Genomic DNA, 13647 nt, shown 5'->3' on the forward strand with positions numbered 1-13647 from the left:
CTCGGCGTAGTTGGCGGCAGTGTGGTAGTTACCATGACAAACTGCATCAAAAGTCGTGGGTGGTCTGCAAGTTGATATGCATGGATATCGCCTGTTGGTCGAGCGATTGAAAACGCCTTTCGTCACATCTCTCCTTTGCATCCATACCTCTCGCGTTCTTGCTTCCTGACCACATCTTCTTGTTCTCCTGGACTAGCCCCTTCCCCCTCGCCCCCTTTCGTAGACCAGAAATCATCCTCGCTTCGTGACCGCGCAAGCACATGATGCGCTTCCTTTCGTTGATCGCCGCGGCGATAGCGCTCGTCGCTGCAACTGCTGTCACTGCCGTTCCCAGCGATCTCGTCCCCCTTTCTGCTTCTTCTGCTTCTTCTGCTTCGTCCGGATCCGCTGCATGCTCCGCCATCGCTTTGTCGCTTCCCTCCTCCCAATTTCTCACCCCCGCCTCGGTCTCCTACACCTCGGCTCAGAATGGAGGCTTTAATCCACTTAACAACAAACTCCAACCTGCCTGCATCGTTCAACCTTCTTCCACCGCAGACGTCGCTACCATAATCAAGGCCGTGTTCAAGAAGCGCGCCAACTACGCTGTCCGTTCCGGTGGTCACACCGGTATGGCTGGTTGGGACAGTGTTCAGGGAGGCGTACTCATCGATTTCTCCAAGATGACTGCATTCAGTTACAACGACAAGGCCAAAACCGTCAGCATCGGTCCGGGGCTCCGTTGGGGTCAAGTGTACAACCTTTCGGAACCGTTTGGCGTGGCTCCCATGGGCGGAAGGGTGTATCACGTCGGTACCGGCTTGATCTTGGGTGGAGGGTTGAGCTTACTTTCGCCTCAATACGGTTACGCCTGCGATGGGCTGGTGAGCGCCGAAATCGTTACTCCGGAAGGCAAAGTCAAGAAGGTCGACGCCAAGTCGGACCCACAGCTGCTCCGCGCGATCAAAGGCGGAGGTGGAAGGTTTGGTGTGGTGACCAAATACCAGCTTCGCGCTTTCCCCACTGGTCGGAAAGCGGACAAACTGTGGTATGGAGGTACCATCACAAGTCTCACCCCCGACGGCATGGATGCTATGGTCGTACTTACCGAAACCTTTGTTGCTACACCAGACGATCCTAAAGCGACGCTGCTGAGCAACGTTGGCGTGCTCAAGCTGCAAGGTGTGCCCACGTGGCTGGGTATCACCTACCTGTTTTACAAGGGAACCGAGGCCGAGTTCAACTCTGTCTTTAGGGATTTCCTGCAGATTCCCGGCGCCATTGTCGATGTCAAGCCTTTGAGCTACGTCGAAGCTGCAGCGGTGGTGCCGTTGGGATGGCAGTCGATGCAGGCGTACAAGTGGATGGGAGGTTCTCTCTACCCCAACACCTCTTCCATAACTCGCCCGCTCCCGCCCCTCGCTTCTATACCTGTAAGCAGCCCTAAGGTACGCTCGACTTTCCTCGAGGTTTGGAACAACATGAAACCGTTCCTCGCCAAACACGTCGATATCATCAACTCGGCCTTCTACTCCCTCACCCCCGTCCGCACCCACCAGATCGAACAGGGTTACCTCGCTGGCGGCAACGCTATCTCTCCACCCAAGGGCAAGAATTACGTGCACTGGCTCTTCTCCAACACGCTCGGACCTGGCACGGACAGTTTCCCGGACGACTTGGAACACGACCGTTTGCAGTTGATCAAGGACAACCCCTCGAGCCCAGGGCTGCCGCTGTTCTTGAACGAGGTGGATGCTACCCAGAATGCGTTTGCCACCTACGGCTGGTACGAGCAGCTCAAGGCGCAATACGAGAGATTTGATAAGTCGAGCTTCAGTCTCAAGTATCAACAGGGCCCCACGTTTTGAACTTAGATAATTTGGAATGGTATCATGCGTTGCTCTTTCGAGTGCAATGGTCACTTGAGATCCACTTCTGGTTTGCAAATGGTTGTTCATGCGTATTCGTGGTAAGACTGCACCGACGTGACGTGAAGGTACACTGGTGACTTTGAGCGTGCTGAGCGTTGGAGTTGACTTGAGGGGTACAAAATTTGGACGACGAGGGTTCAGGACGGCGCGCCATGCAGAGTCGAGATAGTCGATCGGACCAAGTGGATGAAGTGCTCTATTGAATCAGCATCTGACGTGTCGGCTCTTGACAAACGGTGCAGAGTGTAGGCACCACGGATGATGTCTCTGATCGCTGCTTGGTGTTCTGTGGTTGGCGCTTGCCCCGTTGAGCTCATACGGCTGTCTTCGACAGCTCCAGCAGGCACCTCTGTTCCAAGTCGGGCAATACTGCTGCTAGCCATGCTTGTCACTCGTGCGTGGTCCTGCTCGTCGTCCGAAACACCAGCCCAGAAATCATCAGCATCGTTGATGTACTCGGCACCACCCTCTTCGGCGTCTGAACGTGTTTGCATTTGATGCACTCGTGTACAGCTCGGCATACACGGATGCAGACCCGCCATCACACGAGCCTGTTCGCTCTTGGACAGCACAAACAGATTGTCCAATTTCCATTCGTCGTCTTGGCCGAGCACAAGCATCATGCACAACCGTGTCTCAGCCTCGGGACACACGACCAGCCGTCTCGCTTTCCGCTGCATATGCCATGCATCGCAGCACCACACTTGGTACTCGCACTCATCGATCGGGTCGGTATCTGAGCAACAAGCCACCTGCATCGTCTTTTCGCGCAAGCTGAACAGCGCACTTGCTACCGACGCGATATTGGTCGTGTCAATGTCCAGCTCGATCGGCGGACGCGATAGCCAGCATGCAAACGCATGTTGTGATGCGATCATGTCCGAGAGAGACGTGTCATATGACGTCTCCGAGTCGTACGCGTGCGGGGCGGTGGACGATAGGCCAAGCATCCGCTGACGCATGTGTAGGTCGGACGAGAGTTGAGTCGGCGAAAGCGTAGGTGGTGATAGCAGGAGTAGAGATGTGAGTAGCGATCGGAGTGATCGAGGTTCGTGTTGTTGAGAGGTTGAGTGTGAGTCGAGCATGGTGTGGATGTCGTGTGATTGCAAGTACTGGTAACGAGGAGATGGTGTTGAACTGTCAAGAAACATGGCGATTGGAAGAACCAATACAAAATTGGCCGCGCTGATGGACGCTCAATTCGCCGATGCATTCACAACCGTAAATCACGAAACACTCACAGTTAAATTCGTGATTCGTGATTGTTATTCACGATTGGACCCTTAAACTAGAGTTGGCACGACCCTCTTGACCGCCACCACTCGCGACTCAGCCAAGAGTGCGATATGCCTATCCATGTGAGCCATGTCTGACAGAGACGCAAGCATCTCGTGCTCTCCACCTGTCCGTCGACACCTTCCCGCGCCAACATCACTGCACCACCACTTTACGCGCAAAGGCTACCTCTCCGTGTCCGACCTCGTTGGTCCATCATGGTGCGAGTACAACTACCAATACGGCATCCTCTCGCTTTCGCACCTGCCCCCCTCGCTGCGTCCTGCGATGATCACCACTGAATCCGGATATACACTCTCTGCTGCGCCCCAACTCGTCGCGCAGAAGGAATCCACGCTTCGCGCGGGCAAAGCCGTTCATGCGGTGCTCGAGCGTCAAGTGGCGTCGGTCCAGGTGGTGGTTGAGACCGAGACCAAGCACGATAGCTGGGCTTTGAGGCTTTTGAATCTTTGGTGTAATCTGATGGCGTTGGTACAGATGAACGCGCCCAATGAGCGAATGCACAACGCCAAGCAGAATGCATGTGCCAGAGAGATCCCAGTCTACGGTTGGGTTCACGGCGTCCTGGTGATGGGCGTGATAGACGAGATCGAAAAGCGAATCACAACCTCGAGCACCGCCCAGGCAGACAAGCACAAGACATGGCGTAGTCAAGAAGAATGGAGGAAGGATCCATCGCGAAAATCGTCCAGCACCAGTTCTCAGAAATCCAAGCAGAGCTGCGCTACATCAACACGTCCACTAACAGCCTTCTTCAGTACACGCCCATCTCAATCATCGTCGCCGGCAGCGTCGATAGAGGCTCAGCCTTCCACCAGCCACATGGGCTGGGGTTACTTTCTGTCCGACACCAAAACTCGATTCTCGTCCTGGCTTCCATCCGAAGAAGACCAGTTCGGCGCGCGTATGCAGTGTATGACGTACAAACGCCTCTTTGACGGTCTGCTGCTTGGCGCCCTCCTCGCCTCTTCCAACAACACCACCCGTGACAAGAAGATCTTTTCCTTCGATGTCCATGCAACGCCGATGAACTGGAGAGACACATTCGCTTCACTCGACTTGGACCCTGACCAACCGCTCTCGGCTGGTTTCCTACGAGACGCCGAATCGGTGTGCGAGAGTTGGGGTGTGGATCTGCAAGCATGGGTAGAGCAGAACGATGCAGATGTGTGTACCTTGAATCATGTCATATTGCTGTTGGAAGATGGGTTGCGGGGGCTGGCAATGGATGCGCAGAGGGGTGCGGCGGGAGACGAGCAAGGAGGATCGAGCGTGGAGGTGATCCAAGATACATTGGCGTTGACATACAGAAGACAGATGCAGCGTGGGAGGCGCGCGAAGCGAAAGAAGCCGATCGGTGGACGTCGTTTGACTCGCACTTCAACGTCTGAGGTGGCAAAGATGGCCAAAGAGGTATCGCAGACCACCCTGGATGAACAGGGTGTCGGAGTCAACGGCGGACTGCAAGTCAACGAAATTGTAGAGAACGAGATGGACGATGACGATCAGCTTGTCGACGACGTGCACCCGCCAGAAACGCAGGAGGACACGCAAGCTGCCACCGAATCCAAGTGCGACCTCAACTCGCTCGATGGCCTTGGCGGACACAAGGATGCACAGCACGCGATTCAACAAACGCTAACTTCTCATCGCAAGCGCGCCAGCTCCTCCACTCCTCCTCCTCCTTTGAAATCATCCGCAGCCGCGACATCGCCCATCATCGGAATCGTCTCGTTCACCCATGACGCTCAAACACTCGACGCCTATCTCGAATGTATCCTCCTTCTGTGGAACGGCCAACGCCAACCTGTTGGTGTAGCACCGCACCAAACCAGACGGTGTTGGACATGCGAGTGGATCCAAGGTTGCGAATGGAGGGCCAAACAAGCGCAACGCTCGGTGCTCACTGGTCGATCTCAGAGTGGCATCGGAGAGGCGCGTGTCGGTGTGCAACTTGAGCTTTCGCAGGACGCGACCGAAGTTCGAGACGTGCAGCATGCAAAAAAAGAGCAAGAAGACGAGTTCTGGTCGACGCTCGATTACGATTCCATCCAAGTGCGTGATGCTAACGGCAACCTTGTTGCTTGGTAGCGCTAGCGCATACGTTTCTTTGTGTAGGACTTTAAGCAGATGAAATGGCATTGGCCAAATGAAAACAAACAAAAAACGCTCGGTGAAACCGTATGCTAATTTGCGAAGAGAATGGACAAGCACAGGCGGGAAGCGTCAAAGCGATCGTGGATGCTTGGACGAGGAGAGCACGGGTTCAGCAGGATCCCACGGCCCCTTGATCTCCATCTTCCACGTCTGTGCACGTACGATCCACCAGGGACACACGATGGATATAAAGCCCACGACCAAATGCGTCCACACTAGCACGATACCGATGAAGCGGTTCGAGGCGCCGATGCGCACTTCGGGCAGGCGGACGAACGCAAATAGCGCCGCTGTGACCACTGTCATTGAATACGCTATAACAAACGCGTACCAGTCGCTGTTCTTGTTGGCGCCGCGTTCGGCGACACTAGCTCGCGCTTTGGGCACAAACAGCAGCGTTCCCAGCGCCAAGAGCGTAAATGTCTCGCTGTCCGTATTCAATCTGGAAGCGAGAACCACACTCGCCGACATGGCCGCATTGAACGACATTGTATCGCTGATCGCACTGCCACGCTCGCTCCAAGTCGCTCGGCCCGAATAGTCAGCGAGTGTCAGGTGCACGAGAAACAGCATCACGCTCAACGCCCAGATGCTGTCCGACGTCGTTGATTCAGTCAGCGTCCGCAAAACCGGCGATACCGCCAACAGCACCACTGCCATGATGACTTTACCCATCACCTTTCTGCCGTGATGTCTAGTCGTCTCTATTGTTCGCACCGTTTGCACAGAATATGCAGATGACACCAGTGTGCTAAGTGCAACAATGCCGCCACCGACGAGCAGCACGTGTTCGGCATCTACCGTGCCCAAGTGGAGATGCACGAACCACAGCGCCAAAAGCACCACACGTAGCAGACGCGTCGAGATGCGTAACGATGCCAGTGTGAGTTGGCCCAAGGATGGAAGCACGACCTGCGAGTTGGTGCGCAGATCACACAGAAAGCTCGGCGCAACAAAGTTGTCCGCATACGCTTGTTTGCGCCAAAGGACCTTTTCGAATACGACCTCGTCGCTAGAGCTAAATGCCACGGTATGCGACGTAACCTTGAGCGTGTCTGCCATCTGAGAGCTCGACATGGTCGTGTTTTGTCGTGACAATAGTGCTTGATCGTGCGATCTTGGTTGGTATAGTCCAGAGCGTAGACCAGTCGCGCTCATCGACCGCCGCCAGAGATGCCCGGTTTCCCACCTCGTTTGCGAGTAAACACCACCTTATCTTGATCGTTGCTTGTTCTCCTCTTTCCTTTGTTCGCCTTGTTGCTCGACGAGTCCGGTGAACCGTTGGCTATGTGCTTGGTGTTACTCTTGCTCCTTTTCCCCAAAGAACCTGGCTTGACAAATCGCGGTTGGGAGCCTTGCTCTTCACTTTCTTCCGACTCTTGTCCTTGTTCGTCGTCTGTCTGACCTCTCGGACGCTTTCTCGAATCTTGTTCCTCGTCCTCGCCCTCGTCCTCGTCCTTGTCGCCGCCTTGTTGCTTTCCCAGCTGTCCAAATGTGTGTCTCTGATTTATCCTGTTCGTAGCTTCGTCAGACAGCTGTTTCTCCCTTTCGATCAACCACGCGTCGAATCCAGCTTCTTGGTAGATCTTTGGTCGTTTCGGCTCCTGCGTTGTACTTTGATGCGATTGGGATTGGGATTGGGATTGGGATTGGGATTGTGCTTGTGCTTGTGCTCGAGGCCTGAGCTTTGCGATCGCAGCGGGCGAGAGTGACCACTGTTCCTCTTCTGCTGCGCCCAACAACGGAGAGGCTCGGATCGAGGCAGATGGCGACGTCGTCGCTGGCGAACGGGATGCAGGCGGTGTGCGTTGACTTGCTGTGCTGGACTCGGTGCGGGTGTTGGAGGCAGATGCAGCGGATGACGCGGACGAAGCGGTGGCTCGCTGCATAAACTTGAGCGCATTAACGCGCCCACTAAGCGACGTCACTGTGGCCGATCGACCTGGTGGTGCTGACATGGGCAATGACCGCGCTCACTCCGCTTCCCTTACCAGATAGCTTGATCGAGCGGTGATGGTATGAGAACAAGATGCTTCGTCTCCTCACGTCTGCGAACAGAAAATCAACCGACGCGAGAGTGGGCAGAAATCGTGAATTTCAATCACGAATCGCGCCCACAGGCTCAAAAGCAATAACAAATCAGATCTAAAGAAAAAGAAAAAAAAACAAAAACAAAAATGAATTAAATAATCACGAATATAGCAAAACGGAGAAGGTTTATTAATATAAAACATCACAAACATCAATCGTACATCACGAATATGATCACGAAGCAAACAGGGAAAGGGCGTGGAAATGGAGGATATAAAACCCAGGCTACCTACAGATCATCAAGGTGGTCATCTACGAAGCCCTGATTCTCACTGGGGTCGGCCCTCCTCACTCTGGTTGGATTGATCAGCGACATGGAGCGTTGAGAGGGTGATGGTGCCGAAAAGTCATCTGAGCTCGGCCACGCTGCGCCTGCTGAGCTGCTGCTTGGCAATTTTGACGTGCTCCTTGAACTTGTGGAGGGAGATGAGGGAGTCTGCGAAAACATTGTTCGGATACTCTGCGATCGACTTTGTGGCAATGGATCGAGTCCTACCACTGGCCTCCGACCTGCGCGCGCATTTGCAGCAGAGGGCGCAGCAAGGAGCGAGCGGTATTTGTGCCTCTCTTCCCGGAGTGCTTGCTGGCTGGCTTCGAGTTTGCGTCGTAGTTGATGCAGATCCGACGCGGACGTGCGGTCGGAAACGACGTCTTCAGACAATGGCTGGTGAATGGCTGTGCTTGTGGAAGCATAACGAATGTTGTGCAGTACAATGTTTGTACTGCGAGCCAGGGCTACTGTCTCGTCAAGACGTCCCAGTCTTAGCTGGATCGGATCTTGTTCCACGTCAATGTAAAGTCGGATTGACGTCCAAGATCTAGCGTCTGCCGGAGCGGATTTCTTGACGCCGACCATGATGCTGTGTCGTGTAAATGCGTTGAGCACCTTGTCTGTAAAGCGCTTACCTCGGTCCTCGTTGGGCTCGTGTGAGTCGATCGTCGATTCATGCACTGCAGAACTGACAAGTGTCCGAAGAGCCGAGTCTTTGATCTGGACGCTCCACCAGCCATCGCTGCAGCCGACCGTGACAGTGAAGCATCCAGCTGGGGTTTCGATCCTGCGACGTTTCTGGGACAATGCCAACGCAGCAGTCGCACTCGTTTCCTCGTTACCTCGAAGGTGAGACCGAGCATCGAGACGATACTCGAGCGCAACTACGTACTTTGCAAGCGTCGATTTGTTCGTCTCTATCACAGTATGTAGGCCATGCAGCTCGTGTAGCGCGTCATCCATCTCGAGAGGTATTCCTCGCGCACCCAGTCAGAGACCCGAGCGTCGTGTCAAAAGATGAGCTGAACGCCAATGCTGCCACGACGGCGGCTCTGCGAGTTGCGAGAAACACGGATGACGACCAAGACAACATCTAAGAGGTGAGTCTCGAAATCGACCTGGGACGGACAGACACTCACGACTTGGTTGGACATTCACGATTTCACGATTTCACGTTTCTGGACCCTGCATCACCCAACTGCGTTCAAGCGCCGAATTCCGAACAATCGTTGAAATCAAGATGGCCAAGCTTGTCGACTGGTTCGTGGTTCGTGGTTGTCTGGACGACGCTTTGGGTGCAGTTACGAGTCACGAGTGGGTTGTCCCAAATCAGTGAATCTTCCGAGAGCTGTTGTATTATATACCTCAGTCATATTGTGAGTGCTGTGTTGACACATGACAACAGCTCCTGCGTGCTGTAGCTGAGCAGCTCGAGGCACACACACTCGTGACATAGACAAGACGGTTGCGAAAAGTTTCCAGGATCTGTTGTAATTTGCTAGCGCTACCTGTAGGAGCAGCAGCATCAAAAGACATATTCGAAATACGGATTCTGCCAGTCGGTCATGTCCATCAAGATGGCACGCTTTTTCAAGTCGTCGATCTCTTGTTTACTCTTTGGCTCATTTTGCCTGGCTAGTCTCCTGGAACGGTTTTGCCACCAGAGGCCCGCATCGAGGATCAACGTCAAGCCGATTGTGATGGCCATGCACGTGATGATGGCGACAAATGTGGTCCGATAGTGAATAGGCGCTTCGGAAGCAAGCGTCAGATACGGAGCGATAATGTTGCCGACGTTGTAGCCGGCAAAGACAAACGCTGAGGTGATCGACTGTTTGGTTGCACCGGCAACGTTTGCCGTGCTTAACGAAAGCATCAGTACAAATGGCGCACCAAAGATGGGCAGCAGGTAGTAGCCTGCCAGAGGTACGGCTCGATTCGACCAGTCTCCCTTCCAGATCATCACAGCCCCGGCCATGACCGGAAGACAGGTGAGGATGAGCAGCACGGAACGCGAGTTGCGCACCTTGAGCACCACGATCGTCGAGATGTAGATCGATATCACCGTAGTAGCTCCACCAGGAGTCTGGAGGAGGATGGAACGGAGCGCGGTGTAGCCAAACGATTTGATGATGTAGGCTCCAAAAGCCGTGACGCCTCCGTTGCAAATATAGATGGTGATAGCTTGGAGGAAAAAGATGTACGTCTTGTAGTCGATCAATGCTTCCTTGATCTGAGCTACATTCCATCGCTCTCGCACTCCGGAGGTCGACGCCGAGACGTTGAGCGAGGCTAGTTTATCATTGAGACCGCCGGTGGGGAGTGGGGTTGCGGGGGGCTCGTCTGTGGATGAGCGTTTTGCAGGAGGGGTGAGTTGTTGGTCGTCAATGGTATCTTGCTTGCGATCGACGGTGGAGCTTGCGCGCAGGGTAGAAGCATCATCTTCGTTGACCTCGCCTGTGATGTTGGAGCGCAGCCTGCCAGCTGCCAGACTTTTTTCCTCTGGAGAAAAGCGGTTGTATCCGGAGAGCCGGAGCAAAGCATCACCGGTAGGCGCTGAAGGGAGGAGGAGGAGCATCACCACACCAAACAGGATTGTGACGGCGCCGGCGAAGAGAAACATGTACTTCCACGCTGCCAACTTTGCGTCAGTCCTACTACCAGCCTTTCCGAGGCCGTAGTTGATGACACCGGAAAAGATCGAGAAGAGACCGGTGGCCGAGTACCAGATGCCGAGCCTGAGAGGCTGCTCGGACCTCTTGTACCAAGAACGGGTGATGTGCACAAAGCCGGGACTCACAGCACTCTCGATTGCGCCTAGGAAGAAGCGTTGTGCGATCAGACCTCTCCAGCTGCCGATCGCCGGAGTGAGGATCACAATGATGCCCCAAAGCACGATGGCGGAACCGAGAAAGACGTTTGTGCGAAAACGCTGCACGAGCAACGCCATCGGCAGCGCGGCGACGAGGTAGCCCCAATAGAAAGCCGAGGTGGCGGTCGAGTAGCGCTCAAGCGACGTTTTGGGTGGACGACCTGGATGCACGACCGACAGTTCGAGATCCTTTAGGATGCCAAAAATGGACGCGGATGCGAGAATAGCCTTGTCGTAGAATTGAAGACCGTAAGCAATCGTCATGAGTGGCATGAGCAGCATGTCAATCTTCCAGAGCAGACGACGCTCCGAGACGGCCGGGGCCGAGCTAGCCGTGACGCTGGACACCATCTTGCAGAAGGATAGACAATAGAAACAAGGTAAGGGTCACGAACACGATCGAGACGTTATTCTGGAGGTCGTCGCCTCGGGAACATGGACCATGCCACGAGGCTGACTGATATACAACACGAAAAGCACGAATCACGAAGCACAAAGCACAAAGCACAAAGCACAAAGCACAAAGGGTCTTGTTCTCATTCACAAATTCATCCTTCACAGATTCGTGATTGTTCCTGGCATAAGTCAAATAAAGCGGAAACAAGCGGCCGGATGGAAAACGGATTTGAGAAAGCCACGCGCGATTGGTGATTCTTCAATCGTGAATCATGCTTCGTCAATCTTGAATCACGAATGTGAATTGCCAATCAATATTTACGATTTCGTGATTCTGATTGTGATGATCGCGTATCTCTTTCTAATCTTGCAGCTGCTTGTTTCGACGTTTGTTGCTGCAGACGACGAGTCATCAGCTAGCATCTGCTTCGAGATTGATCTTGATCTTGATCGCTGGCCGAGATTTTTGTCGCAGCGAGAAATGGGCCTAGACGATTCGCTCGGCCAGCAAGCTCCACAGTGTGAGTCGTACGTTTCCAAAGTAGCAAACGATGACAAATCTTTGAGCTGATCGAAAGAGCGAGCACCTTTATCTGTGCCACTCACACTTGCTCCTCCTTCCAGGCTGATGGTTTTCATCCGCGATTATCATCGCATATGATGGCAGCATGAAAGTGAAAATCACAATCCTGAATAACTGAACTTATGCCTGTTCAAATTTGCATCTCCACGTGGAACCACGAAAAAGAAAAAAGCCTGAAGAAAAAAAGGACCACGGACATTCGCTGCTTCTGTGTGAAATGGAAGTCTGACATTGGTGGCGATTTTCTTTCACGTTTTCACATCGTGTGAGTCGTGATTCGCGATTCGTGATTCGTGATTAGTATTCGTTGGTACCATTCACGATTGCCAAAGTGGAAGTGAGTGACCGACGTTGGGCAACAAGCAGCGTCGCTATCATCCTAGCAACGGCGACGGGCTCGAGTCTGCAAGCCTACTATGGTAGCATCACTTCCCGTGCAACTCTCGAGGAGCGGTCTTGCGACATCAGCTGAACTCTTGAATGCGCTACAGTGCAAAGCTTTGGCCTCCGCCAGGGCGCGCATTGGCAGCGCGTCGCACGTTTCAAACTGGAACCTGCCGACGCTGTCAACGCTGACAAGATCTCGACAGCTCTCTCCGACAAACACGAAAACAGCCATAGCTATCAATGCACGCTACTTTACCTCTGCACTTTCTGCTAGGGCTGCCGAGAAGCGACGCGAGGCCGCACGTGCAACGCTCGCCGACCTGCCGGACAAGGTCGACGTGTGCGTTGGCCCAGCTGGTCGACTCTCCAAAGTGATCCCCGCTCGCAGTGGCTCCAAGATTACGACGCGTGTCGGAAGCAGCTATGCGGGAACGCATACGTTTTCCTGGGTCTCGCCTCCCTCGAACGTGCTGATCGTGAAAAAGGCACGCGATCATCGCGCTACCAAAGCCATGTCTCGCATCATTAAACACATCCGTTCCACCTATTCTTGGCTCAACATCATTCTCGAACAGCAAGTGGTTGATTCCAACGATGGTGATCTCGCCAGTACGCATCCTGAGCTCATCTCTGCTGATTCCAACGACAAGTCGTTGCTGGCGCAAAAGACCGACTTTGTCATCACTCTTGGTGGAGACGGTTCGATCCTGCACGTTTCGAGCTTGTTCGATCGGGATGCTGTACCACCCGTTTTAAGCTTTTCGATGGGTACGCTCGGGTTCTTGCTACCGTACGACATAAGCAGCTACAAGCAGGCGGTCGAGGATATGGTGCAAGGCAACATTAGTCTGCTCTTGAGGATGAGGCTGAGACAGACGAGTCATAGAAAGGACGGAGAGACATTCTGTCAAATTCAAGATCAGCGCCAAGGCGGAGGATGCTACGACGTACATCTCATGAACGAGGTGACGCTTCACAGGGGTAGAGAGCCTCACATGACCAAGATCGATGCGTACGTTGATGGTCAACACCTGACGCAGGCGATCTCGGATGGGCTCATCATTGCTACACCAACCGGCTCGACTGCCTATTCGCTCTCGGCAGGAGGGCCAATCGTGCATCCGTCGGTCCAAAGTTTGGTGCTCACCCCCATCTGCCCACGCTCTCTCAGCTTTCGCACCGTGCTTCTTCCAAGCGACTCGGTGATTCAGCTCAAGGTAAGTGTCGCCACCGCTGGTTTCTACCTGCTCTAACTTGCATCCTTTGTTGACCGCGCCTATCTTGGCTCGCTCTGTTGCATTGTATTGCAGATATCGGACGACTCGCGATCGCCTGCAGAGCTCACTGTCGATGGTCGAGTTTCGAAACTCCTTCAACCGGGTGAATACCTTCAGGTATCCATGAGCCCCTTCCCCATACCCTGCGTCAGTCGAAGCTGGTCCGATCCACAACCTCCTCCTCCTTTGCTACCACCTGCCTCTACCTCCAATGAGGTGGTCATGTCGCGCGAGAAGTACTCGGATCGGGGCCAAGATGACTGGGTGCGAGACATCAATACTCTGCTCAAATTCAATGCCAGTTTCGGCGGCAGAGGCACTCTCGGCGGTAACGGTGGATTCGAAGAGGACGAAGATTCTTAAAATCCAATGCTGTTCACTACCAGCTTCTTGTCTCTATCGTTGCG

The 13647-nt window shown here is 53.9% G+C and overlaps 7 protein-coding genes across 7 annotated transcripts; 3 read left to right on the top strand and 4 right to left on the bottom strand.

Annotated features, from left to right (window-relative positions):
• Positions 1 to 263: 263 nt before the first annotated feature.
• On the top strand, positions 264 to 1847 carry UMAG_04533 (uncharacterized protein; the record flags this gene model as incomplete). The annotated part of the gene is made up of 1 exon (XM_011392556.1): positions 264 to 1847. The coding sequence occupies one exon, from the start codon at positions 264 to 266 to the stop codon at positions 1845 to 1847; it is 1584 nt and encodes a 527-aa protein (XP_011390858.1).
• Positions 1848 to 2047: 200 nt separating this feature from the next.
• UMAG_11756 (uncharacterized protein) lies at positions 2048 to 2872 on the bottom strand (the record flags this gene model as incomplete). The annotated part of the gene is made up of 1 exon (XM_011392695.1): positions 2048 to 2872. The coding sequence occupies one exon, from the start codon at positions 2870 to 2872 to the stop codon at positions 2048 to 2050; it is 825 nt and encodes a 274-aa protein (XP_011390997.1).
• Positions 2873 to 3275: 403 nt separating this feature from the next.
• UMAG_04535 (uncharacterized protein) lies at positions 3276 to 5297 on the top strand (the record flags this gene model as incomplete). The annotated part of the gene is made up of 1 exon (XM_011392557.1): positions 3276 to 5297. One exon carries the CDS (start codon positions 3276 to 3278, stop codon positions 5295 to 5297), a length of 2022 nt encoding a protein of 673 aa, XP_011390859.1.
• Positions 5298 to 5432: 135 nt separating this feature from the next.
• On the bottom strand, positions 5433 to 7321 carry UMAG_11757 (phosphatidylinositol N-acetylglucosaminyltransferase; the record flags this gene model as incomplete). The annotated part of the gene is made up of 2 exons (XM_011392696.1): positions 5433 to 6418; positions 6553 to 7321. 2 exons carry the CDS (start codon positions 7319 to 7321, stop codon positions 5433 to 5435), a joined length of 1755 nt encoding a protein of 584 aa, XP_011390998.1.
• A 362-nt stretch (positions 7322 to 7683) lies between these two features.
• UMAG_04537 (uncharacterized protein) lies at positions 7684 to 8688 on the bottom strand (the record flags this gene model as incomplete). The annotated part of the gene is made up of 1 exon (XM_011392558.1): positions 7684 to 8688. The coding sequence occupies one exon, from the start codon at positions 8686 to 8688 to the stop codon at positions 7684 to 7686; it is 1005 nt and encodes a 334-aa protein (XP_011390860.1).
• A 562-nt stretch (positions 8689 to 9250) lies between these two features.
• Positions 9251 to 10948, bottom strand: UMAG_04538 (uncharacterized protein; the record flags this gene model as incomplete). Its single annotated transcript, XM_011392559.1, has 1 exon — positions 9251 to 10948. One exon carries the CDS (start codon positions 10946 to 10948, stop codon positions 9251 to 9253), a length of 1698 nt encoding a protein of 565 aa, XP_011390861.1.
• Positions 10949 to 11992: 1044 nt separating this feature from the next.
• On the top strand, positions 11993 to 13603 carry UMAG_04539 (uncharacterized protein; the record flags this gene model as incomplete). Its single annotated transcript, XM_011392560.1, has 2 exons — positions 11993 to 13180; positions 13274 to 13603. 2 exons carry the CDS (start codon positions 11993 to 11995, stop codon positions 13601 to 13603), a joined length of 1518 nt encoding a protein of 505 aa, XP_011390862.1.
• Positions 13604 to 13647: the final 44 nt, after the last annotated feature.

The sequence above is a fragment of the Mycosarcoma maydis genome, chromosome 13 (genome assembly GCF_000328475.2).
Source record: "Mycosarcoma maydis chromosome 13, whole genome shotgun sequence".
NCBI classification, from domain to species: Eukaryota; Fungi; Basidiomycota; class Ustilaginomycetes; order Ustilaginales; genus Mycosarcoma; species Mycosarcoma maydis.